The 27,833-nt window shown below is 44.5% G+C and overlaps 1 protein-coding gene across 23 annotated transcripts in view; it reads left to right on the top strand.

Annotated features, from left to right (window-relative positions):
- The window catches only part of ADGRL2 (adhesion G protein-coupled receptor L2), a 401,410-nt gene that overhangs the window by 180,740 nt on the left and 192,837 nt on the right, over positions 1–27,833 (top strand). For all 23 annotated transcript variants that reach the window (XR_011287781.1, XM_069641616.1, XM_069641615.1 and 20 more), the window contains exons 4-5: positions 5,214–5,323; positions 25,745–26,545. Coding sequence is in view for 22 of the 23 variants with exons in the window: in XM_069641616.1 (XP_069497717.1) it covers positions 5,214–5,323; positions 25,745–26,545 (911 nt within the window). In the remaining variant the exon portion in view is untranslated. The remainder of the gene's footprint in view (positions 1–5,213; positions 5,324–25,744; positions 26,546–27,833) is intronic.

Below are 27,833 nucleotides of genomic sequence, written 5' to 3'. Positions count from 1 at the left end.
CCTTGCCATCCTTCTCCAAGAAGTACAACAACTGCTGGAAAAAGGAGCCATAGAGGTCGTGCCTCTATCTCAGGTAACGGAAGGTATTTATTCAGTGTACTTCCTTGTACCCAAAAAGGATCTAACCATGCGCCCTGTATTAGATCTGCGCCCAGCGAACAGGTTTATCAAACCCCAGAAGTTTCGTATGGTGACCTTACAGGAAGTGATCCCACTGCTATCACAGGGAGATTACATGACAATATTGGACATGAAAGATGCATACTTTCATATTTTAATGTTGCCAGCGCACAGAAGATACCTCAGGTTTATGATAGAGGGCAAACACTATCAGTTCAGAGTGCTACCCTTCGGCATAGCATCAGCACCAAGGGTATTCACGAAGGTACTGGCAGTGGCAGCGGCCCACCTGCGCAGGTTGTCCATCCCAGTTTACCCTTACCTCGACGACTGGCTCATAACAGGGGATTCTTACGAAACATGCTTCTCCAATACCCAAAAGACTGTAGACCTTTTGTTCCAGTTGGGCTTCTCCATCAACGAAAAGAAGTCCAGCCTAGACCCCAGCCAAATCAAACAATTCCTAGGGGCTCTAATTCAAACAAAGGACGGCCTCGTCTTCCCCTCCAACGAGAGGGTCCAAAACATGCTGTTTCAGATCCCTCAATATGTGGCCGGTCGAGAGGTGACGGTACGCAAAGCAATGCGCTTGCTAGGCATGATGGCGTTGTGTATTAATTTGGTACCTCACGCGCGCCTGCGCATGCGCCCTATGCAAGAGTGGCTCAACAGCCAGTGGTGTCAGGCCAGCGGATTATGGGATGATCCAGTGGTGGTCTCGCAGGCCTTGGTTCTCTCGCTACGATGGTGGACAAAGGAAAACCTGGAAAAAGGGAAACCCTTTGCCACACCCGCGGCGGAAGCCACTCTAACCACAGACGCATCCCTAACAGGATGGGGGGCTCACCTATCCCATCAGACTGCTCACGGAGTGTGGACTCAGAACGTAGCATCCAAACGCATAAATCTACTGGAGCTACTAGCTGTGTTCAAGGCGCTAAAAGCCTTCCAGGAACACCTACAAGGCAAAACTGTGTTGGTCCTTACAGACAGCACCACAGCCATGTACTACATCAACAAGCAGGGGGGCACCCACTCTCCAGGACTGTCCAAACTGGCCCAAAATATATGGAAGTGGGCTCTCAAACAAAATATGTTCCTACTGTCAGAACATGTACCAGGGGAACTCAATCTGCTGGCAGACAAACTCGGCAGAGATTTCCCCCTGCCCGAAGAGTACGAATGGCGACTGCACGAAGACATCGTCTTCGACGTCTTCACACAATGGGGATTCCCAGAAATAGACTTATTCGCAACCCTGGAGAACTCACAATGCCCCAGTTACGCCTCCAGGTACCTCCAGAACCAATCCAAGGGGAACGGTCTGTCGATGCAATGGTCAGGGAAATTTGTTTACGCTTTTCCCCCGACTCCCCTTCTCAACAAGGTGGTGCACAAGATGCACCAGGAACAAGTAACCATGATACTGGTGGCCTCAATGTGGGCCCGACAGCCATGGTTCGCTCACTTGATAGAGATGTCTCTATCTCCCCCAGTGAAACTCCCCTGCCCGTACAACATGCTGTCACAAAACAAGGGCAGGACTCTGCATCCATGCCCCCAGAACATGAATTTAGCAGCTTGGCTCCTGAGATCATAGAATTCGGACATCTACTGCTCCCGCAGAGATGTATGGACATTCTCAGGGAAGCCAGAAAACCTAACACTCGCCACTGCTACTCTAGCAAGTGGAGGAGATTTGTCATCTGGTGCAGAGGGGAAGGCATCAACCCAATTGACTGCTCTCCCACACATATTGTTCTATACCTGACCCACTTGTTGGATTCAGGTCTAGTGTTCAATTCCATTAAAGTCCACCTGGCGGCACTTTCTGCATACACCACTTCCCAACTCAAGGTGTCGTGGTGGAAGATCCCTGTTATAAAGGCCTTCATGGAGGGAATAAAGAGAATACACCCCCCGATAGCTGACCCAGCTCCCGGATGGGACCTTAACGTGTTACTTACCAGACTCATGGGCTCACCTTTCGAACCCATGCACAAAGCATCTCTTAAAGACCTCACTCTTAAGACTGCTTTTTTAATAGCTATCACCTCCATCAGGAGGGTAAGTGAACTACAGGCTCTTTCTGTTCTAGACCCCTTCGTTACAGTTCACAGAGATAAGGTGGTTCTACGCACGCACCCAAGGTTTGCTCCGAAGTTCATATCGAAATTCCACGTAAACCAGTCTATAGAACTGCCAACGTTCTTTCAAAATTCTTCCAACTTGGGAGAAAAAACTCTGCACACACTAGATGTGCGCAGAGCGGTCATGTTCTACATGGAAAGAACCAGACCACTGAGGAAGACTAATCAGTTCTTCGTCTCGGTGGCAGCAGGAAGAGAAGGAGATGCAGTTTCAAAGTCCACTATTTCTAGATGGATTGTTCAATGCATCACTCTCTGCTATACTCTTGCTAAGAGAGAACTGCCCCTTAAGCCTAGAGCACACTCTACTCGAGGCACGGGGGCGTCCATAGCATTCATTGCAAATGTTCCCCTTGAGTCCATCTGCAAAGCGGCTACCTGGAGTTCTGTGCACACCTTTACAAAACACTACTGTCTAGATGCACACTCGAGATCTGACTCCCAGGTGGGTCAGGCAGTACTAAGACATCTTTTCTCTACTGTTCCTTCTCATAACCCACCGCCAACTCCGGGTACTGCTCGCTAGTCTATGCACAGCATGTGATTCTAAGCAGATTAACAAGCATCAGAAGACAATGCATTACTTGCCGTAAAAGCATTTCTGATGATTGTATCTGCTTAGATTTACATGCGCCCACCCTTCCTCCCCGCTCGGATGGAAGGAACATAGACTTCCTTTTATATCTCTCTTTTCTGTACTCACTCACGTCTAGAAGGCTCCATCAGGGCAGAAAAATACAAACAGAGGGACCTCGACGCGTGAGGGATTGTGGGTACAACACAAGACACTATAGGGATAGTATTTCAGACACGCCTGGTCGACGTCCCTTTTCGACTACGAAAAACAAAATGCAATACTCCGCAGTGACCACTGGATGTCGGACCTATGCACAGCATGTGAATCTAAGCAGATACAATCATCAGAAATGCTTTTACGGTAAGTAATGCATTGTCATATGTATCGATTGTTTATTAGTGTTTTGTGATCACTCTACTTGCTAGTATTTATTTTTCATAGTGTGTTTTGTCCAATAATACATCCTGTGTAATTTGTGATTCCCATTGTGCCCTCATTGTGGACCCTTTACAAGCACACCACCTCTGAAGATCTTGGCCAAGATTGCCTGTCACTGCTACCTGAACTGGTTTGGCTACAGCTCCCAAGAGTTGTTCCTGTCACAATATAGGTTGGCCTTCTGTACATCTGTCCACCAGGCCAGAGTATAGAAAATCAGTCTCAACAGGAGGCGAGTATTTTCCGATAGCGCACAGACTCACCATCTGTGCGCTCATTCCACTCTCGTCACACGGTCCTGCAGCAACCCGCCTTCCAGTTTAGGCACTGTTGCAGCAATTTCTTTGCACTGCCCTGCATCTTCCAGTACCTTTCATCATATCGTCCAGTTCTGACACGGTGCCCTCCGTCTACCACACTCCCCAGCTCAGAAGTACATGTAGGTCACAAGCCCCAAGAAGGCTATCACAGCGTGAGCTAGTAGGGTGATGAGGAGGCTGCAGTACAAGGGCAGTACGTCTGTGAGGACCAATATCCAAGCTGTTGGGAAGGACTAAAGGCATGTGTAGACATGTGGGAAGATTAATGAGGGGAACGTACTGTGCCACCATACCATAGCAGAGCAGCAGGAGACCCACAGCATGGAAAGCTAATGCCAAACTTAGCTGGCACTCCATGGTCTGTGCCTCCGGCTCCCCCAGGGCACATCTGCAATAGCAGCTTCGGGCTGAACCACTCCTCCACCCATCAGTGTCTGAGCAGGAGCCTCGCTCGAGCCTTCAATGCTGGTCAGTGGAGGCTGCCTTTTGCTGTGCAGATTTTCCAGCGCCCGCAAAGGATGCGCCCAACCAGTGCATCAAGAGGTGTTTTTTAGCCCCTCTTCTACGCAGTCGCAGCACCTCCAGAGTGGGAGGCAGCTCTCATTCTCGCCACAGGCCGTGCTTCAGTCAGCAGGCTACAGTGCCGGAGGGTGCCGAACCAAGACTCACAGTTCAGCCCCAGGGTTGTCCACAGCCACCATATTATATTAGTAACGCTGGGCATGTGGAGTGAGTCTTTACTTCAAGCAGCGGCCATTGAGACACAGAGCCTCGTTAGAATCCCGCTATCTTGTGCAGCTGCTCCACAGCATACCCTATTAACTTTAATTTCTGTCTGAGATGGGGACCTAATTGCGGTACATTATATCAGAAACACTGACCATTTCCAATACAAGTGGAACATATTTAAAAATGATCCTAGCTGTGGGCATCTATTCTAGGCAAAGCTTTTTTGAGAATCCAGCCTGTTTGCCTCTTTGATATTCTGAGACTGGTGTTGTAGTGAGAAGGCTAACACATTTGAGAGATCGTTAGTTTCATTTGTCATCAATGTTTAAATTCTTTTATTGGTGCCCCTGCAATATGCATAATAGCTGCAGCTGTAAAGGTTAATGGCATTCAGACCTTAGCATTCAACTGATCTCTTCTGCTTTGAATATAGGAATAGTTCATTTTGCATGGCATACATTGACTTGATTTCTTTTTTACAGTTTTGTAGTATTTGCAACTGTTCTTGGGGCTTACTGGTCTACCCTGTTAATGCTGTCCTTTCATATATGGATTGTAGTGTGCAGTTTTCTGAACAGTGAATATGCGTACATGAGAAACAATTGATTTTAAATAAAATAAACTTTGTGTAGAATTGGATGGCAAAATGCCTTTCAAACTGAGTTTTTTTTTTTAAAATTTATGTTTTGTTTTGTTTTTTTTGGATGCTCGGCGTATAGTATGTCCAGTGCACTAGTGCAATCTCATGTTGTTCATTGGCTAATGGAAAATAAACTATTTGTTACCTTTGCCAGGCAAATGCTCATTTAACACTGTATAAACTTGCAGCATGCAAGGAAAGATAACAAATCATCCTCATTTTTTAAATTTTATGAACAGGTGCAACAACCGAACACAATGTGTTGTCGTGACTGGGTCCGATGTGTTTCCCGATCCTTGTCCTGGAACATACAAATACCTTGAAGTTCAGTACGAATGTGTTCCATACAGTAAGTACAAATTTCATTAGCTTTCCACTGCTGGAGTACAGAAAACAGAACCAATGTGTATACCCTTCTGTATCATTGTGCATGCACAGCATTAATAGACTAGACCCTGGTGATACAACTGTGAGTCATTGGTTTTTAAACTAGGACACTTTTTTTTTAAGTGACAACGAGTTTTGTTATACCCATTTCCCACATCACCAACATGCTAGTGACAAATTGGCTCTCCAATGTTGTGCATGCCTTACTTTAAAGGTGTTTATACATGGATCAAGAGTAGTCAGTCTGATGCTTGCAGTCGTTTTTGGCAGATGTCATTTTCAATTCAAAACGTTGGGATCACATGTTCATTTTGAGGGAACTCGATACAGATTTTCAACTAAAATGAAGGAATCCAAGTTAATCGTATGTATAAGAAAGGCATTGGCAAACACAGTTTAGCAGACTACATTTAGGGCCTCTCTTCTAGGAGGGCTACGTTTTTTAGATGTTTTGGATAAGGGTTCTCGTTTATAATGGTCATTAAAGTGATCGGCCAACCAGAAGGATAAGCCAGCATTAGTAATACCCTGTCTCATCTGCTTCCACTTCGATCTCAATGCTTCATATCTCTGAAACTGCTGAATATATGGTCTTTGTTTTTAATGGTCTTTGTTTTACTAGTATTTATTTGGAGGCCATTACCTTTGACATATTCAGAGTTTTCGCAGTTGTTCCTGCAAGTCCTTTGGTGTACCATCTAATGTGACAAGGTAATTGGCGTACCCTAGCCAATTATTGTTAGAGCCGCCAAGTCTAGGGGGAGAATATGGCCTCTGAAGATGCAAATACGGTGGGAATGTTTGTATGATTGGAAATGTGTATGTACTCAGGAAGGCATAACCTAAGCAGTGTTGCATAGCAATTTTCTATACAATTCTTTAGGTTTGCTAATTAAACTGACACTTGTGTAGCACAGCTGGCTATTTAAATTCCCCTATTCAGTGAAAGCACAGCTAGCCCTGCATACCTCTCATGGCTGTTCACCCTCACGGCTCTTCACTTTCTTGTCTCTGTTCACTGCAGGTTTGTTGGGGCTAATGGGGAGAGAGTGCAGTAATAATCAACTTCACTCTTAAAAGTACCAAAATCATGTATGGGAGTGCTAGCCGAGAACATATTTCTTTTTTCAAATGCTTACAAGCCCGAAATAATTGGGATGGTTACTTTTTATTAAGTTAACGATATCCTATTTGGCAAAGACCAGTATGTATTTATTTTTTAAAGGACAGCCCTGCAACTGCATTCCTCAAAGTAAGGTGTTTCATGAAACATAATGACAGTACTGCTACTGTGAAATACTGCATTGTTTCCATGTTTTTCAGTAACGTTTGTGTATTTCATTTTGTCGGGCAAGGTGCATCACTTTTGAAAATGTACATGACCCGCCCAAATGCTTTTAATGACAAACCTAGTTCTGCAACCTGCTGGTTGCATACATCTTTGCAACTGGTGCTCAACCCATGAGCTGATCACAAACTCATTGCCATTGTCCACCCGTTTCTACCAGCTACCCTGAAAGTGAGTTGTTTACAAAGTACACTATTTTATCTATTTTGCCCAGTTCTCTGTCTGCTTATGTCATCCACTCTGCTCTATCTTACTTTATTTTAGCTAATGATTGCACAAAGCTAACTAGATGCTATGTGAAGTCGTGATCAAGTGTTCCATCCAGTTTGTACATATACAGATCTGATCCGCTGTAATACTGTACACTGTAGTTTGCCTCCCAAGCACGCTTTCCTCTGCATAATATATTTGCACCTGCAGGAGAGAGCTGGCTAGTTTGGAGCCAGGGCGTGCAAGCAGAATTTCAAGTAGTTACCTAAATTTCATACCTGCCAGCTTTGCCTCTACCCAGCCTTCACCTTGTCCTTGGAGGGAGTGCACCAGTCAGTCTCCATTGGAGTGCCACACCTAAAACCCCCTGCCCAGTGCCACCCGCGGGTCCCTGAAATAGCTATACTCCTACGTCCCATCCCCTTTCCTCCATACTTGTGGAACATTCTGTCTGACGGGACGGAACCACTTTTGTCAAAAAGCATAAAAAATGAAAATGTGGCCTATTTTTACGCGGGGTCCCGCACGTGGCAGTATCCCCGCCCTCCTGAGCTCTGCCCCGTGCATCGCCCTTCAGTCCTTCTCTGCATGGTCGGGGCTCGACGCACTTGCATCACTGGGAATTTTTATTTGTGTTCCTGTTGTCCTTTCTTCTGGCTCCGGTTCCTTGGTCGCTTAGTCCTCTGTCTATGCTGGAGTGCCTGGGATTTGTGTCATGTTCGTCCTGCCAACGTCACTTTGCTAGGGCGGATCCCCACTCTTCGCTTGGAGTGCCTTGGCCCGGAACATCGTTGGGATTCGTGTTTCTACTGCGACTCCCTCTCTGTTCGGGCACTCCAGCGTAGTCTTGTTCGGTGCGAGGAGGTATTTCAGCACGTTCCTCCACCTCATTTCCAGCTTTTCATTGACTAAAAGAAGAACCACTACTTCTTAGGGCGCCCCGGCCAGAGGACTCCTTTCCGTGATCTTCCAGGTCCAGGAGGGGCTCATGTAGCTCTGTCAACAGGGTTTCCCCTGAGGTGTCATAAGGGCCTAATGGACGTACCAGAGTATTCTGAGGGTTCACACCGTGGACCTGCCAATACCGGACATCGTTCCGAAGTTCCCCAGTTGTGGGCTAAGATTAAGCCCAGTTCGTCTGTAGCTCTGGATACCAGGGTTTTCCCTGAAGTCTCCATTTCTGGAGCTTTCCATGCTGTCACCGGGGGAACGCCCCGATGTCTCAGTTTCTGGAGCTTTCCATACCGAGTCTCGGCTCGAGGCCTCTCTAGAGGGAGCTTTACGTACCGGGTTAAACCCAGAGATTCCTCTTATTGAGGCTAAGGTCAGCACCGACAGACCCGAGAGACCCTCTTTGAAGGTCTTGTCGGTGAGGTATATTTCCCAACCGCCCCACGCTCAAGGTTGTTGAGGAGCAAAGAGGGTGGTTACTGACCATTACCCCTCCACTACCAGCGTTGCCGAGGTTCCTCCTCGGGAGGCTATGTTTTTGTGACGGGTTCTAAGATGTCCAGTAAACATCCGAGACCACCCAGTACCAGCTCGATCGATCCTTGTGTCCAGGCTAAGGTGTTGTTGAAGTCTCCTGACCTCCTGAGGAGACAAAGGCCTCATCTCCACATGTGTCGCAGTTCTGTTCAGGTGTCGACAAAATGGTGACCCAAACTCCATGGTCTACAGTGGCCATTTTGGATACTTGCCTTACGCCGACATTCACACCGTCTGGTGCTGGGAGCACCTTTTGGGGCTGAGCAGTCTTTTCCACATCAAGTTAACAACAGATCTGTTCCGTCAGTTGACTGAAGTTTTCGGACACCGCTGCCGTATACGGTCTCGCTACCTCCTGCTAACGCTCCACTGGTTTACATGGACCTGGCCGGCGGTGGGCCTTCATGGCAACAGTCCTTGCGTTCATGGGGGTATGCCCCTGATGAGCAGTCTCTTCCTGTACCTATGCCAAAGCCTTCGGCTGAGTTCTTTGGGAAATTTCAGAGGCTCATGCACTCTGACCCTATGAAGGTGTATTTCAAGCGTCTTTTCAGGGAAGTGTACCCTGAGCCTCCTGCCCCTCCTTCAGCCCCAGCTGTTCCAATGCAGGTTCCGGTGGTGCCACTCCCTCCACCTCTTCCTTCTGTACCTCCTCTTCCTCCCTTACCCCCGTTGTCTCCTATAGAGAAGACACTGGCGGACTCTGACAATTCTTTAAAACCTGAGGCGGTATGTGTGCTGGACCAGTCTTCTGCTCCTGTCTTGTTGGAGGAGCTGCAAGCGGATCAGGACAGCAATGAGCAGCCCCACTTGGTGAGAGTATTTCATGACCGGGTCCTGGATATGATGGCCCGGCCCTCCTTGACATTCCAGTACCTGAGGCCCCCACTCCGCAGGAGGGGGTGCTTTTGGGAGCCTTTACCTTGTCATCTCAAAAGCGTACTGGCCTGTTCCTCCAGAAGGACGTCTTGGCCGAGGACCGTAAAGTCTGGGATAAACCCCCCACTGGGCTCCACATCAACAAGAGAATTGATGCTCAATACAAGCTTCACACCTTTGAGGAGATAGCCTTATCGGCTTGTCCGCTCCCATCCACTACGGCGGTGGCTGCGGCCACCCTCCAGTCCAAACCGGCAGCTGCATCTTCAACGGCAGCAGCTCAAATCCTATCCAGGGAGGATAAACTTGTACTCCTTGGTCAAGAAGGTTTTTGCCAATTCGGTGCTCCAGCTTGGTCAAGCGGACACCGGGCTCATCCTGGTAGCAGCCAATCAGATGCTGTGGAAAGAGTTGGCCGATTTCCAGGAGTGCATTCCTGTGGATAGACTAGAGGACTTTAAAGCCAGGTTGTCGGATGCCAGAGTACTGGCCCAGGATCTACTCGAAGCTGCGTCACACCACCTGGATACCTCAGCTCGTGCCCTTATGGTAGGGGTGGACACTTCTCGCCAGGTGCTGCTTCACACAGTTTTATAAGGAAGTGCAGGATAAAGTTCTGGACCTGCCTTTTGACGGCAAGGAATTGCTTGAGTCTTCTACCGATGAGGGGCTCACAAAGACCAAAGCCAGTACCCAAACCGCCAAATCTTTATCAGGATTTGCAAAAGCTCCAGCGAAGGCCCCTTATACTCAGAGGTCGGGGTCCCAGACTCGGTCCTTCTCTGAGTTCAGGGGCTTTCAGGATCATCGTGCATGCCGGACTGATGAACCTGCGGGCGGTACTCGCCGAAAGCAGCAACAACAGGGTCCTCTGACGTATTCCATATCTATGACGGCTAATCACCAAAATATTTTTTGTCGGTCGCACTGGACTCTGGTGGGAGGACGAATCACGTCTCATCTGGAGGCATGGCAGACCATCACCGAAGACCGGTGGGTTTTGTCAATTGCTTGGACGGGCTTTTGCTTGCCCCGCCCGTCCAACATTTCGGGATGCCCTCCCTCAGAGCCGAGGTACAGAAACCTCTGGACCTCAAGAGCGGTGGAACCTGTTCTTCAGTGCCCAAACCCAACCATACTGGCCTGTGCACTATCCTTGATCTTTCCCAGTTCCATCTTTCTCTTCCCCAAGAGAAATTTAAGATGATCACGCCCTGCCAAATAAAGTCCTCTCTTCAGAAGGGCGACTGGCTCAGTGTAGTGTACCTTCAGGACGCTTCTATGCACATCCTGATTTGGAAACCGCATCATAAATATCTGCTGTTCTCCCTGGGAGTAGAACATTTCCAGTTCTGTGTGCTCCTGTTTGGTCCCAGCTCGGTGCCATATGTCTTTACGAAGATGTCAGTCATCGCAGCTCCTTCTCCACAGACGGCATTATACAATCGCCAGTCTCTCCTCCAGCTCCTGTCCACCTTGGGCTGTCGGTGAATTGGCTGAATCTTCCATGACGGTCTCCTAAAACCTGATTTTCCTGGCTTTCCGTTGAAATACGATCCATTCCAGGGTGTAGCTAACGGCGGACAGGATTGTGGATCTATCCACCACATGTCCGCTTTTTCTCAAGTCAGCGCAATTGACGGCTTGGTGGTTTCAAAGACTTCTGGGCCTCATGGCTTTGTGTGTACTTGCTTTTCCTCTTGCATGTCTGAAAATGAGGGGTACTCAGCTGGCTCTTTGGAGCTATTGGTGTCATGCTTTGAACTCGGATTCCAACATGATCTCAGTTCCATCCTTCATGACGACGGATCTGCTATGGTGGTCTTCGAGCAACAATCTTTCTGTAGGGGCCTCCTTCCAGGAGCCCTGCCCACAAGTGACGATTACCACTGACTCCTCCCTTCTGGGGTGGGGCATGACGTTGGATCATCTCCAGGTTTACGATCTGTGGACACTGCAGGACAGGCAGTTTCATATAAATTATTTGGAACTCCTGGCTGTATTTCTGGCGCTAAGTTATTCAACCGTCCATCACGAACCGTGGTCTGCATCCGCACGGACATCTCTGTGGAAATTTTTGTTTTATATCAACAAGCAGGGTGGCACCGAGTCGTCTCCTCTCGTAGATCTTGCGATTAAGATTTAGAAATGGGCCATCCAGCACAGCATTTGGCTACTGGCAGTACACATTCCGGGTCACTTCAATGTGACTGCAGACCGAGTCAGCCGACAGACAGCGGACAGCTACAAGTGGGAACTGAACAGAGGACCTCTCTGCCATTTTTTGCCAATGGGGCACTCCAGAAGTGGAACTTTTTTTGTGACTTTTACAAACCAGAAACTTCCTCTTTATGCATCCAGGACAGTCTCGGGGTCTCCTCCCTAGGGGAAGCGCTCGATATTCCGTGGCACAACATGAAAGCCTATGCCTTTCCGCCATTACCTCCGATTCATCGGTTACTCTGCAAGCTCAGGAATATGTCGAATTGCACTCTCCTGTTCATAGCTCTTGGTGGTGGTTCTTGGAACTTCAGCATCTTTTTTATTCTTCCTCCGATCAGACTGCCATTGATTCCCGACCTGCTTCACCAGTGTGATCAGCAGATGTGGCATCCCTCCCCACAATCATTCAGCTTGTCGGCCTGGTGTCTGAATTCAACTGTTACATTCGGAGACCTGAAAGGGAAATGTGCTTCAAAGGCTACTATTTCCCGATGGATTGCCTCTTGTATTTCAAAATCGTATACCATTCAGGGCCTTCAACCTCCTATGGGCATTCATGCCCATCTTGTACATGGCAAAGCGGCTGCTCTTGCCTTCTACGTGGGCTTCCCCATCAGCCTTTTGTAAACATTACTGCTTGGACCTGAGCTCCAGGGCCGATGCCCAATCGGCCAGGCTGTTCTTAAGAACCTTTTACAGTAAAGAGTTTCCCTCCACCCGTATTACCTGTGAAGGAGTACTTTAGAATCTCCCGCAAGTATGGAGGAAAGGGGATGGGACGTAGGAGTATATCAAAGTTACTCACCGTGGTGACTACCAACTCCTAGTCCATAGTCCCCTTTCCTCTATATGCCCGCCTGACGTCCCCTCCAATAAGTATCCTCTATTATTGCTTAAATGGTCTCAGACCTGGTGATAGAAAAGGACTGAAAGGTGATGCACGGGGCAGAGCTCAGGAGGGCGGGGTTACGGCCACGTGTAGTACCCCGTGTAAAAATAGGACATTTTCATTTTTGATGTTTTTTGGCAAAAGTGCTCTGGTCCCGTCCCGAAGGATGTAATGTCCCACAAGTATGGAGGAAAGGGCATTATGGACTAGGGGTAAGGTAGTCACTATGGTGAGTAACTTTATTTCCAATCAGTCACATGTATTTTGAAAGGGAAGCATGAATTGCGCAAAGCCTGCTTCCTTTAAAAACAAAAAAGTATCGGCACCATAGATGGATCAGAGTGCGACTAGCGATCAATACTGCTTTCTTGGGAATTATGCACTTTGGCCTACCTGGTTCGGGCTTCAGGGTGAGACTTCTAAGCTATTATTCAAACAGATTATCTGGACAGAGTTTCAAAATCAGAAGGTAAGATTTATTTTGTGCATATCATGCACTTGAGCGGTTCATCCACGACCAGTATTTCATGGAGAGTGGTGAAGTGCATGACTAGTACACAGCTTCTCCTCTTATACAATGAAGCCTACATCAGCATAGGTCATTGTTATTAATTTGCAAGAGATAATACAAATATGTTCAGACGACATACATAATAATGCCCTAATCCCCAGAAGGCAGAACAAATTGAATATTCAACAGATGTTATATTGTGAGTTTCCACTTTACTTATTGCTTTAATGACACTTTCTGCCAGTTCACCGACAGTGACTTATGCTTGAGACCTTAAATACAGAATCCACTTGCTCTCCGTTCCAACAATAGTCACCCTATTTGTACAACTTTAAAAAGATAACTTTTTTATGCGTTTCAATAAAGTGGAAGGGTTGAACACTGACTCGATGTGTAACTAACCCCTGATTGGTGCAGTCAATGTTTACATAGCATTTAGAAAAGATAATCGGCCATATTGGAACATTGGAACTTTTCAGTAACTTCCTTTACTGAATAGGAGGACCTGTCCTTAAATGTTGTTTAACCTAGGTTTATCGGTGAAGGCCAGGTGACTGATAGATGCCCTCTCCGCGGCCCACCTTTTCTTGTAATGAGTGACGGAGGAAGCCATGAACACATTTCTATTTTGTTTCTACTCAATGACTGACAAATGCAACTTCATTTTGAATATTACTGAAAGAACAGGACTTTGATCGCGAAAAACTGATTAGCTCGAGGCTAAGAAAGATGCATATTATTATTATATTCTAACAAGGGCTGTCAGCGTCCCTGCCTTCCACCAAAACTTGTATTAATGCTAAATTGGAAACAGTTGAAATCAATGACAGACCAGGGCCATCTTGACCAATCCTGAAGTTGACAATTCCCCTGTCACAATACTATCCTATGAAGGCTTTGACTTTCCTTTAACATTATGTACTTTTTGATTTATAAAACCTGTTCTCCTTACACAAATAATGTGTCAAACATATATAAAGGACACTGCCCTGTGCAACTCACTCTACACAGAGCCTTGAACTACAAACTATTCTTAGCCTTTTTGTCATATGTATTTGTTTGTGTCCATTAATTTAATATAGCCACCCTTTACATTTTACAGACACTCACCTCACTAATGTCTTCCTTAATCAGTATTGTTGCTTATTTTATGTCTTGGGTACAAATAACTTCTGGTGACACCAACAATATTGGAAAAGAATTGCTAATCAAATACGTTTGCTTGCTAAGCAAGACGGCAAGACAATTTTAATTGGTAAACCCTGCTAATTTTTTTAATACTAATTTATGCCTTGCTAGGTGACCATGACAGAAGTCTTTTTCATTTCTGAAATTAATCCCTCTATGAATATGACCACTCTTACCTGGTAGTGGTTAGCATTGATTATAAAGATTGGAAATACCTTTAAACTAAGCTCGATTAATTCTGTTTCTCCAAGTGATAGAAATCAAGCCTTGCATATGGCATTTTGAATAACCTGCTGACATGTGTAACACGTCACTCATATAATTCAGTAGACATTCTATATGAAAGCAATGTAAATTGTGTATGGCAACAATCCCCTTCATTCCTTTGTGGGCAGGTGATAAATGGATACAAAGGGCGTTTCATGAGGGTGTATACTTTTAGTAGAAATCGAAAAGTAGCCAGAGCTTTCCGAATTAATAATATTTTACTAATTTGTCCTTTTAATGTCGGACAACTGCACTACTGAGATGGTTCTGCTGTAACTGCAGTTGAGAGATAGTCCTCCTGGCATTGGAATATTTGGTTGTTTGCAGTTTTTTGTGTGGTATTATAAGGCATGTACCTAGCTGGGAAGTAACCACGCGCATTGCATGGACATTTGAAGGGCTTTACTGGTAGGATGTGGGGTCGCAGGAGTGGTTGGAATGAGAAGGGGGAGTGGGGAAGAACTGATAAGTACCCATGGTTTTGTATTTGTGAAGAGCACTAATGGATACTTAGGGAGATTGGCAAAGATTATTTATTTAGGGGCAAATGCACCAAATTTCTTGAACTAGTCGGAAAACAAGGGTGGGCTCTTAAAAATGTCTGCTTCGTACATACGAATTTGAGAAGATTGCTGGTCTTCAGTGCTCTAGAAATTGTATAGCTTTTGCAAAGATTACACAGCCTGTCAGTATCACGAAAAAAACGCACTTTAAAAAACCTACATTAATTAGTATACAGGCTGTATTTATCAATATTTTAGGGCTTTATTATGCAAGATGGCCCGAACTGACAATCGTGTGTTCCTCAGGAATCTAATGTTAATGACTTCCAGATGCCGAAGGGCTTGCACGCTTTACAAATGCAAACATAAATAAATAAACGTAAACTAATAAAAGCCAGGTCAAGAGACATGGGGGCTGATTCATGGAATTTGTGCGCCGAAAAACAGGGATTTGTGCGCCATTCTGCCCGCAAAGCCCCATTTGTTAAACGGGGATTTGCGGGCATAATGGCGCACATATGCCTGTTTTTGGGTGCACAAATTCCATGAATCAGCCCCTAAATGTACTTCATTGTAACAGCAAAATGTATGTAACCGTAAGTTTCACAAACATGTACTTATAAAGCGACATTTACCTGAACACATTTTAGCCTTCATAAATGTTTTCTTGGACTTTCTGAGTGGCCAGAAAATAAACTTTCTAGCAATTTCTTTAAGAGGTTGTTTCGCCATTGTTTGAAGGATTTAGTTCAAACATCAACATATATTTTGTATTTCTTACTTCCAAGTCGTTTCAGTGAAGGTGTAAACATAATTGTAAGAGCTGTATACTTGGCAATCTTTGATAACCTAACCATTAAATAAATCACATTGGTCAACTATTTGTGGATAAGCCAAGCCTTTTTAAGCCAATCTAGAAATTGGCCCATGAAATTAAAAGCCTACTTTCATTTTAAGGACTGCTCAACTGTATTTTAGCCAACAATCACATTTTTTTACCCTTTTAATAGCAGGCAAACCTCAAACATTATTAGAGAAATTATGTTGGAAGAGGATCGAGATAGATATACTACAAAGACAAGTAGAAGATTATATGAAATGTTTTTACTCTACTTTAGTTTGCCAAAAAAATACATGCTTGGTGGACACCATCCTACATCCCATTTTAATAGCCTTTTGATTAACCTACTTTCCCCTTTCGTTTAATGAGCACAACTTTGACTTGCTAGATTATATGGCTGCTGTGTTTAGCATACATGTCTACCTGAACGGCAACTCCGTCAAAGCGCAGTAGAATTCATAATATGTTTTGTAATTTAACTTGTATTCTTGGATGAATCAACACCAGTCTGTCATGTCTGAAGAAAGCTGCAGGACATCATTATCCTAAAAGTCTACTCGCTATAGGATGGTTATCCTTTAAAACGAAAACAAGGATTCTTTTTGGAAGTTTAATGAATTCACTTTTTCTTTTTGTCTTTTTAGTTTGCCACGTCTACTTTGCACAGCTCATAGGTCATATCCCTTTTACTTTTGTAAGCTCGATTTGATGGAAATGGTGCAAAAAGAAGCAAAATCATTTACACTTACATTGCTCTTCTAATGAAGAGGATGCAAGTATCTAGAGGTCCTTGATGAAAGGTTGGCTGATGTCCAAAATGGCTGGCTTTTCCATGAGGTTCAGAATGCGGATTTGCATATCCAGCAGATGGCTCTCTTCATAGCTGTTGTTGGAACTGTTGGATGGACGATCTTGGCAATAGTGGAATGGTTACATTCTGAAGGATCTGGTGACTGCTTCAGTTGTGGCTGCTATGGCACGTTTTGTGCAAAGGAACCTTCTTTGAATGATGTATTGATCAGTGCAAGGTTATGGTTAGGAGGTGTTACAATAGAAGAATGGCAACTTCCCGGGAGGATAGCTCAGCGGCAGCGTGCGCGTCTTGGAAGCAAGACGACACGAAGCAGCAACAGGTTCGATCCCCGGGTCCGCGCTTAGAAACCTCCGGGTGTTTAAGCGCGTTATAAATACGTAACTAAGACAAAAAAAAAAACACAATTACGCAACTAAGAAAAACAAACAATTCCTGTAACAGCGCCTCGATGCCTGCGGGCTGTGTGAGCGCTTTATAAATGTAAATAAATAAAATAAATAAATAAATTAGGCAGCGTTCTTAACTGGGCAGTGGAAAGGATCTTCAGGAGGGAATGGACAAAAATGAAACAGTTTTGTAGCAATGAAATGGAAGCAGTTATGATGGAAAGTCATTGGAGTAGATTTTGGTCTAGAGATTCCAGGCTCGCAAAAGTTTAAATCTCACTAGACATGCAGGTAGTTACTTAGTGTACCTACTCGGACTAAGAGAAATGCTCTTGACCCATGCTGACCATGACCAAAATGTTCCAGTGCTTTCTGAAAAAAAGTGTGCATGTGGATCTTGGCACAGAACCAGGTTGCCGGTAACTACGTGTAAAAATCTGAACCTGTTGGTCCCTTACATGTTGGGTAATGTATTTATTGAGCATTTGTTATGCGCCTATACAACAAAATGGTGTTTCCAGGCTCCAGAAGGCAAATGTGGGAAGGGAGTAAGGGGAGTAAATGGCGGTGGCAAAAAGAGTAAATATACACTTGTGGTCCTACTAGACCTTGTGACATTCGGGTGTTCAAGTGAAGAGTCTAGAAAAGAAAGGGAGCGCAAGTGCTGGCGGGAGCCCGGGAGGAACTTGCCAAGGGGCGCAAAGGTGGGAGGCCACTGGCTAAGTCCTAGGGCAGTGGCATCCCAAGGGTGGGGCAGCACAGCCGCCATGCAGTGGGCCCACAAGAGCATAGCTGAAGGGGGAGGGTGCGGTGTCGACTAGGTGGAGGGCCTGGTAATATTTGAGGTTCATGAAGGACCAGGCTGCTAGTCTCAGTGGGATGATTATCAGGTAAGGGAGGGAAAGGGGTAAAGAAAAGCAGAGTTCAGATGTTTCCGGAAAACATAAGGAGGTCCGGCTCAAGTCGGAGCAGGCTAGGGAGGCTGTTCCAAAGAGACTCCAGCCGAAAAGAGATCTGCCCCCTGTTTGGAGAAGCGCTTGACAAGCAGAGAGTTTAAATTGGAGGCTCTGAGGGCTCTAGCAGGGAAGTATTTAGGGAGAGAAAGTTGGAGATGGCATGGTCCCAGGCCCCAGAAAGGCTTGCAGATGATGCAGAGGGTCTTGAATTTGATCCGCACGGCCACCAGGAGCCAGTGGACTGATTTTAGGTCTGGAGAGATACTGTGCCTGGGCTTGAGGCCAAGGATAAGTCTTGCAGCCTTATTCTGGATTAGCTGACAGCCCTATTCTGGATTAGCTGACTGGGACGTAGGGAGGAAAGGGGAAGGTTGAGGAAGAGGCTGTTGCAGTAACCCTGCCTAGAGAGGACCTGAGCTCTGGAGAAATTGAGTTTCGGGGGGAATGTGAGAAACGGGAGAATGCCTCTAAGGAGGTGAAGCTATTAGTGGGCCTTCTTGGCAAGGTCCAACATATGATGGGTGAAGGAGAGAAGTCGAAAATTACCCCAAGGTTTTTCACCTCGGAGGTTGATGAGGGTAGAGAGTCCAAGGAGGGAGGCCAGAGGGTAGGAGGGAAACTGGGTGCAGGTGTCCTTATAAGAAGGATCTCAGTCTTACTGCCATTGAGACAGAGCTCGTTAGCCACACACCAAAGTTTGGATGGCAGTCGGACAATCTGGGATGAGAGAGAGGGGGGAGGTAGTAGAGGGACATTTGAAGGAAAGAAGAGTGTCATCAGCATAACACTGGAAATTAGGAGAGAAGGAGATCAGGTGAGCCAGAGGGGCAAGATAGATATTGAAGAGCCATGGTGATAGGATAGAGCCCTGGGGAACGCTGCAGGTAGGGAGTGAGTTGGTAGAGTAGAAAGGGCCCACATGCAACTGGGAAGGGCGGTTAGTGAGGAAAGAGGTCAGCCAGTGCAGTGCCCGATCCTTGATGCCGAGGGTATCAGTTTTGTGTTATGAGGATAGAATGGTCAACCGTTTCAAAGGCGGAGGAGAATGAGGACAGAGTTGGAGTCAAGATTTGCAAGCAAGTCTTCACTGGTGTTCAGAAGAGCATTTTTCCTGTGCCTCTGGATGCCCAGAATCCAGATTGATGGTCTAGTTGCACTCCTGCGCCAATGCATGTATTGTGCCTACCCTAAACTTGTCTGTATGCACTGTGCTTTCTGATCCGGTGATGCTTGCCTGAAAATGAATGACCAGAACTCCAATACCAAGGTACTAGCAACACTTATGTTCTGAACCTATGACTGGGGCATGCCCTTTGACATTACCTGGTATGCACTACACTCTGATCGGGTGAGGTCTCTAGCATGTTCAGCTCACACAATGGACTAAAATGAGGTATAAATCACAACTCATAAACTAGTATGGGAATACACAACCACTTGCTGTAAACAAATACGTAGGACTCGGAATATTGGCCTATTAGCACTCGTGCTCCAGCATGAGAAATGGACAGGCTTTGTCTCATCGTCAAGGTACTACCCTTTTAAATAAGGCGAGGAATCTGGCAAGACAAGCTTTTGCAAATGACAACAATGTGCCGTTTCCTGTTATCAATACTCAAACCATACACTAGACCTGGAACACTCAAACCTCTGCTGCACGTAATGTCAGGCACAGCACCAACAACATGGCCTGGTTTGATGCTGAACTCTCAGGCCTATGAGTCCCAGTCCTCGTATCTAGAATGTACTTGCAATTCCGATATAATGGATCTAGATGCAACTGCACATTGAGAAGGTATTAACCGACAAGCAAGTGCAGACTGAATTAGGCACAGGGATGACTCCTAGACCTGCAATTTGTTTGGCCCAGTCAAGGTTTGGAAATCAGCCATTTCAATGCTGATAACGTTAAGCCAGAAGATTCTGCTAAGCTTGATAAGCGGAATGAACTTGACAGTAGACTGAGACGGCAGAATTAAAGTACCAAATGTCTGAAATCGGGAGAAATGGTTACCTTGACGGGCAATGAAAGGTAAGGAGCAACCAGGGGACCTCCAATTGCACAGATCCTCAAACCCACCCCGATATGCTGACTCCCTCCTCAGCAAACAATAGAATGAAGCTATAACCCTTGATTTAATTCGGCCTAGCTGCACACATAAATATACACCACCCTGAACACCGAAAATGTTTTAGAACACTGCTATCCGCATGAAAAAATCAGGCTAGCTGCACACAATCTGAAATACAAGCAATTCCTCTGCCAGAATGCAGCTTACCCCCTTGTCAAATCGGTGCTTTGAGATCATACCAATGGAAGAAAGGCGCTAAACAAATGCCCAATAGCATAACATGTCACCATAAACCCACTTCCTATTTGGTGCAATGCGGCTGTCCACGGGCCAGCCGCTCCCTGTGAAACATTTGACATTTATTGCAAACAAATGGTTTCAAACCCATCTTTACACTCAGCAGGTTCCTGGCAAACGGTATCCTACTTGCATAAAATCTACCAGGCTATACGAGTGGGTGTGTATATTTTGCGAGGCTTGCAAGCTGAGTCTTGGAAGTCATTCACTTTTACAGTTTTAAACCAAGCTCCCATTGGATATCTTCCTAATGGCGTACATGAAGAGGCAGTCTTTTTGCTAAACGTGTATTCTTGCTTTAGTAGTGGTAGCTTGCTGCATTTTTCTTCGAGTATGCTGAACTCGGTACTGCTGCTGGCACCTAGATGTGCAATTGAAGGTTGCAGAGTGAAAAAGTGCTTGGTCTTGCGACTGTAAGGAGGGACACAGTTGCGCGTCTTTAAAAATTCAGTAGTTAAGGCAAGGGAAGTTTGTAGGAGGTGACGATACACGAAGATGGTTTGTTGTGTACAATAAACTAGCCCTTTCCATGAATATATAGAATTTGCCATCTATCATGTGTGTTCAATGGTAAAGCCTGCTGCTCTACACTATTAATTCTTATTGTAATCACTACCTAAACTTTCCATTGTTTGCAAGTCTACTTTGTTATCTTGTGCATCACTGAATTTTATGGGTACGAGTTCAAATCTACAAATATTCCTGTGAGACTGCTTCTGGAATTTGTTTTTTTATGCTTTCTATTAGATACGGGCGTAATGGCTAGTTGTTTCCCCTTGTGTTTACCACTGATGTCATTGCTTGAATGTATTCACTTAGTTGCTACATGACTAATTTCTTGACCTCCCTTCACCTAATAGGAGTCCTGCTTTCTCATCTGCACAGGGCTCCAGATACGAGGTTGAAGTGGGAGTATGTTACTCCCTATTTTCTTAAATTGAGAGTAATATGGAAGTCCAATTCCAAATGGGAGAATTTTACAAGCAAGTAAAATTTTTTAACTTGAACACAGACATGATTTTGAGATAATTATTCCTTTGCACATAGTCCTACACATTCAAAGATACATGTTTACTACTTCCAATCGGGCAGTAATAGTTTCTTTATGTGGTACCATTTGCACTACTTGTACAAACCTATCCATAGAGCTGTGTGGGTGAAAGTAGGAGCACAAGGTCATGTGTCTGTTTCCTATTTTTTGTTGCAAGTATTGGTACTCCCTACTTTTATTTTTGAGGAGTATTTGCCTCTTTTTAGGGAGTGAAAGTGGCAGGTACACCACTGGACCTGTATGGCTCCTTCTATCCCATGCATTGCTTCAATTTCTTCCAACCCCCACTACTCCTCACCTACCCAACACACACCACTTACCTTTTTAAATCACTATGCTCTGTCACCTACAGGGAGCAACCTGGTCATTACTTCTCCAACTTTATCGGTCTCTCTGCCACTGGTCGCTTTTCAACCCCCCAACTTCCCTCACACTACACTTAACATGTACTTGGGAATGCCCAATCAATATGCAATGCAAACCTCCATCCTTCACTGACTTGCACAAACCACTTATCAAAGGCATGGTCATAACAGTCTTGGATTACCTCCCTTTACATTACAGGCCCCTGCTATCTTTCACTGATTCCTCCACCTTCAGGGAATATGTCAACTTTGAGGAGGGGATACTTGGCTTTAGATCAATAGGACTATCCCTGTTGTCCTCTTCCCACATCTAAATTATTTCCTTTGAGTCCACTGCCACGCAGTTTTTTTTTGCCACCTCTTTGCCGTACTCTTCCCCAGTAAACCCCTTCCTTGATAATGACCTTCTCCAAAACTCCCTTCTTACAGAAGCTCCCATTGCTCTAATGAGGGACTTAATTGGATATTGCTACATGGAACTTATCCACCTACTTAATTTACTCTGATCCAACCCCTGCAAACTACCCCGCTCACTAACTATATCCTCAGTTATGAAACAACCTTACCTTTTACATTTGTGCCACAATTGCAATTATCTTTGGTACACTATGCCCTTTGTTCCCTGCCTCAGCTCGCTCCAAACCCCTCTAGCCATTGCTCCTTTTTACTCGCCTTCACCTGGAGAATGTCTACCATTTTCAAGCGGATCAGCCCTTTGTGCTGCAGATGACTATCCAAGTGTTCGCACCAATAACCTGATGCTTCGTCTCATCCACTTTGAACTTCTCCATCTGTACTGTCAACTTTCCTGCTTGTTGCAAGGTAGCTGTAGTGCCATCTTCAAGGATACTTCCCAGCTATTGGCCGGTGTCTCTCTCCTGCCCCCTTATTCTATGGTCTTTGTGGTACCGTGCTTGAACTGGAACAGTAACTCCATTGAAACTGGATCTCTCCAACCCTTCATTCGAGTTTTCACTGCCCTGAAATCGCAAAGATCTTGCTTCTGCCCGATTGCTTCCTACCTCTTTTACCATTACTTCATTATTTCATGGCACACTGGCACATCTAATAATACTCATTTCCTAGTAGGCGCCCTTCAAGGTGCATTCCTGATGCCTCTTTATCGCCCTGTACACCTTATTGGTTATCGAAAGTGTGTTGGTTCCCCCCAGCTTCCATGTGCTGTAATAATTGCTGTAAATCAATTTTTTGTTTGGTCTATAGGTAGCGCGTTAGAGCCACCTATAAGCCACAATTAATGCATTAGAGTACAAATGGGGAGAAATGGCACATGACTAAGGAACACAAAACTTGGAGGTGGTGTTTGGTTATTTGACTATCAATTGACTGTCCATGGTAATCCCTATGGCATTACCACCCAGTTTTTCATCCCCACCCAAGGCACCTCTTCATGAAACTCTTAATCCTTGCTTTAATGAAGCCTTACCATCAAATGTTGCACTCACAGTCTTCTGAGTTAATTACTTAATTGGAGTTGTAGACCCGCTACTGGTGTAATAACATTTTTTCCAAACCAGATGTTCCTTCAGCCACTCGATTTAAAGGCTCTATGCGTGTCTGTCTCTGAAGTATTGTTGGCAAGCTTTGGCAAAACCAGCAATTTTTACTTGTGTAGAAGTATTGGGCATTTGCCAGACAGTTGCATCATTTTGCCCCTGTTAACATCAATAGCCTCACCCTCCCACTGGATGTTTTTCATTTATGGTCAATTCCCCTGAAACCAAAGTAATCTACACCTCGGCATGTAATGCACTTCCTCTTCTCCCCTTGACTATGTTCCTCTGGCCTCACACACTTCCACAGAGCACTCTTAGACAGCAATCTTACTACCCAGCACTTCACCTTGAAAGTCACTGCCACTCGCATCAACTCTCCCAATCTTCCACCCCCCGTTCCCCCAACACTCACAAGACCTACCTCAACCCTCAGATTAGCTACCCAAACCTTTACATCTGACATGCTACTGTTACCTTGGCTCCAGTTCGTCTCAACCATGGCCTCACTTGCTACTCCATTGCTCCACTCAGCAGTCCATAATTATCCCTGGAGAAATGTCTCATAGACCAATCTATTCAAGGTCTTCCCTGCCCCTCTATCTGGCACTATGGCATCCTGTATCCTGCTACTCCACTGGTCAAACACACTCCTCAATCTATACCATGTCTCCCTCCAAACACACTCCTCAATCTATACCATGTCTCCCTCCACCTTGTGCACGATCTTGCTTCAGCACCTTCTCTCGCATTGTCTCGCTTCACTGGAACTCCCTCGTTCCAGACATTAACAGAAACACTCATTCATATCGACATCGTGCCACCTCAACTTGAAGCGTCTCCCACGCTCTCAAACAAGATTATCCTAGAACCCCGCCACTGCACTTGCCAGTCATCCTCTGTAAGTGTCCCTGGTTTATATACAGCCCTAACCTCCAGTTCATTAACCACCCATCCAATGTTTGCATTGTTCCGAAAGTTTCCAATCTGACTGCAGGGGTTGCCCAGCCTGTTTGTTACTCCAAGTGCCTCTGTTCTAGACACATGACATCCAAATAAATAGTAAAGTAATTGTTGCAAAATAAGCCAGCGATTTTTCTTGTATGAAATTGCCAAGTAGCAGTTGCAGATCGGCTTTTTGTAGGACATGGTGAAGTCTGGATTTTAGAATGTATGCTTCCCTAAAGATGCACAGTTTTATAAACTGTGTATCCGAAGCCTACAATTAATTTCGCTGTCTGCCAGACTGCTTTCAAGCAGCAGTCAAATGACTTAAAATTCTTCACCACTAGATTATTGGCTTGTGCTGTCTTCATGAATCGTTTCACTATAGCAGCCTTTTTTTCTGCTCCCCTGCCTTTAGCGTCTGTGCAAATTGAATTTTAGAGAAAAAAAGTCAATTCATGTTAATCTGTTTTCTTTTCTCCTTGCATTCTCCATTTTCTCTTCCAATGCTGAAAATAGAAGTGGAACAAAAAGGTAAATACTTTAAGCAATCAACCCCTGGCTCCTTGTATGTGCCATATGGATGTAAAGTCTTTCTCCCAAAACACTGAAATGGAGGTAGCCAATAGAGCCCTACACAAACCAGTCAATTGTTTACATTTGAGATCTGATGGTTTGGAGTTCATGGCAGGGTTGCAGTGTCTCATGTCTTAGTAGACCGAGTATCTTTTTGTTTTGCTAAATATTTTCTCAACTATAATCCTTTTCAGTTTGCTCTGCTTCCAGAACTCTCACCATAGCATGTTGGTCAGAGGATTTATTGGTGTTTTCATTCACTGCTTCAGTTACGTTTTCCAGTTCCATTTTTTCCCCCATTGTTACCGGTGTGGTGTTCCTAAGATGTCTGCTTGTATTATGAAATGAATAGGCACAGCGATGTGTAATTTATTTGGCATGTTTTTCTGTTCTAATTTTTAAAAAATCAAAAATGCACTACCAATAAAAGGACCTAAACGTCAAAAATGTGTCTTTGTAAATGATGCACATGCATTTAAGAATATAAACTACAGAAGCATTAGTTTGGCATTTGATTTTCCCACAAAATATGTTAACCCTTTTTAAGCAGATAAGTCTTGTTGCTTTTTCCTGGGGGCACACCTTTCTCAACCCAACATCCTGGGACTATGCATTGAATGTTCTGATGCATCGATGTAGACATTTCGGTGTTGACAAAATGTAGAACAAAGGTTTCAGCACCTGCAGCAACTTTCATTCGTCTTTTTCCAACACTTGCTCATGCAGCCGTTTTGGCAATAAAGGCTGAATGATGAGCGTCCGTTTATGTGCCCCTTCCACCACCACTCCTTCCCAGAAACATGAATGTGGACAACCGAAGGATGTTGCAAGCTCTGGGAACTGAAGAGATGCAGCAATTGTCTGTCAGAAACATAAAGACTTGTGTTCTCCCATCTTCTTAAGGGGGAGGGAATGGGTAGACTGAAACTGAGAAGAAGCTGCTGCTTTATGAAACTGAAAAAGTTTCCAAAGAAGCAAGTCTGCTTTGATGCTGAATGTATTTTTATCATCTGTCATGTCTGATTGGTATTAACTCTTGTCTCTTGTCTCTGATTGCTAGTTTTTGTTTGCCCTGGAACATTGAAAGCAATTGTGGACTCTTCATATATCTATGAAGCTGAGCAAAAGGCTGGTGCTTGGTGCAAAGACCCTCTGCAAGCAGCAGACAAAATCTATTTCATGCCGTGGACTCCCTATCGTACAGATACTTTGGTGGAATATGCTTCGTTGGAAGATTTCCAAAACAGTCGGCAAACAACAACGTATAAACTTCCCAATCGAGTGGATGGCACTGGATTTGTTGTCTACGATGGCGCAGTGTTTTTTAATAAAGAGAGAACAAGGAACATCGTTAAATTTGATCTGAGGACTAGGATAAAGAGCGGTGAGGCAATTATCAACTATGCAAACTACCATGATACTTCTCCGTACAGATGGGGGGGAAAGACTGATATCGATTTGGCAGTTGATGAAAATGGTTTGTGGGTTATTTATGCTACTGAACAAAACAATGGAATGATTGTTATTAGCCAATTGAACCCTTACACACTTCGGTTTGAAGCCACATGGGAAACCAAATATGACAAACGGGCAGCATCAAATGCTTTTATGATTTGTGGAGTGCTCTATGTTGTCCGATCGGTTTATCAAGATAATGAAAGTGAAACAGGGAAAAATGCAATCGATTACATTTACAACACCAAACTAAACCGAGAGGAATCTGTAGATGTCCCTTTTCCAAATCAGTACCAGTACATCGCTGCAGTGGATTACAACCCTAGGGATAACCAATTATATGTTTGGAATAACAACTTCATTCTAAGATACACACTAGAGTTTGGCCTTCCGGACCCTGCTCAAGGTAAGAATATTCTGCTTTTTTCCTTGATGTCTATGGCTGGGTACTATCAATTGTACTCCTTTTTAGAAGGGTATTTTGCATGTTCCTGCGCAGTTAGTTGTCACTTTGATTGTCCTGAATTACGAACCAGTAGTAATTTATTCATGAATTTGTTTAAAAACCTGCATGAAAATGTGTTTAGAAAAATCTTTTTGTCTGGCCACCCAGGGAAATTTAGTGCATAAGTTTTAAAACGATCTTTGCCTAGTTATGCATACGACTGGTTACTGGTGAAGGGAAATGGGGCTTTTACGAATGAAGAAAGGGGCACATTTCTGGCCACCCAAATTTGATTGTAATCTAAACAATGTATAGCCACTTATATCTTGGGGGGCACTGCTGGGTTTTTATTGATAAATAATTTTCATCCGTTGATTTCTTCTTCAGAAAGTGTCTGAACTGAGAGATCCAGTAACTTCTCATGCTGCTTCTGTACTGTTTGTAAGCAGAATGCCCTTAGAACAAGTATTAAAGTTAATAGGTCTGTGTAAGGCACTAAGTTCAATGATTTTAAGTGCTACTTGCAGATCTCCGTGGAAGAAGCAGTTCACAGCCCTGTATCTTGCTTGAGCAGAGTATATTTTCATTGATAAATGTGGTTTGCTTTGATCTATAAACCTTCTAGACGGAGGGAGTGATCATTATTGCAAAACATGTACTTTGCGTCAAGTTATCGATTGAGTCAGATCCCAAGAAGTTTGAGGAAGGCAATAATCCCAAACTGTAATGAACACCTCCCTATGTATTTAAGGCTATTGGCAATTTGTCAGAAAATAAGCTGTTGTATGCATTGTCTGTTTAAACGAAAATGAAAAAATACATTTTTTTAGGAACTGTAGTTGGAAGTACTCAACTATTTTTAGGGTGGGAGCTAGAAATGCCTACCTGCAGTTGTTTTTCACTGCAAACTACTGTAATGATTACTTGTTGCAGGATTAAACTGAACATTTATGGAACTGAAATTGAAGGATCACTTATTTTGGAGTTTTAGTTTCTAAATTGTACATTGCTGGTAACATTGAATGTGCAATTTAAACATGATCTTCCCAGAGCCGGTGTGTTATGAGGGAGGAGACATTTTGACTGTCTGTGTACTATTTTCCACTTTGAAAGACTGTTTTGATTTGTATATGCTGTTGGTTGTTAATCATCGGTTTTTCCAGAAATGTGAAGACACAATGTTTTAACAAAAGGAGTTTTCTATTCTGCAGGTTTTTTTTTGTTTTTTTAGAGTAATTTAATCTTTGCC

The sequence above is a fragment of the Ambystoma mexicanum genome, chromosome 1q, assembly GCF_040938575.1.
Source record: "Ambystoma mexicanum isolate Mex_15411 chromosome 1q, UKY_AmexF1_1, whole genome shotgun sequence".
In the NCBI taxonomy this organism is placed as follows: domain Eukaryota; kingdom Metazoa; phylum Chordata; class Amphibia; order Caudata; family Ambystomatidae; genus Ambystoma; species Ambystoma mexicanum.
Note: the sequence above shows the minus strand (reverse complement) of the source record. Positions and strands in the feature narration are given on the sequence as shown.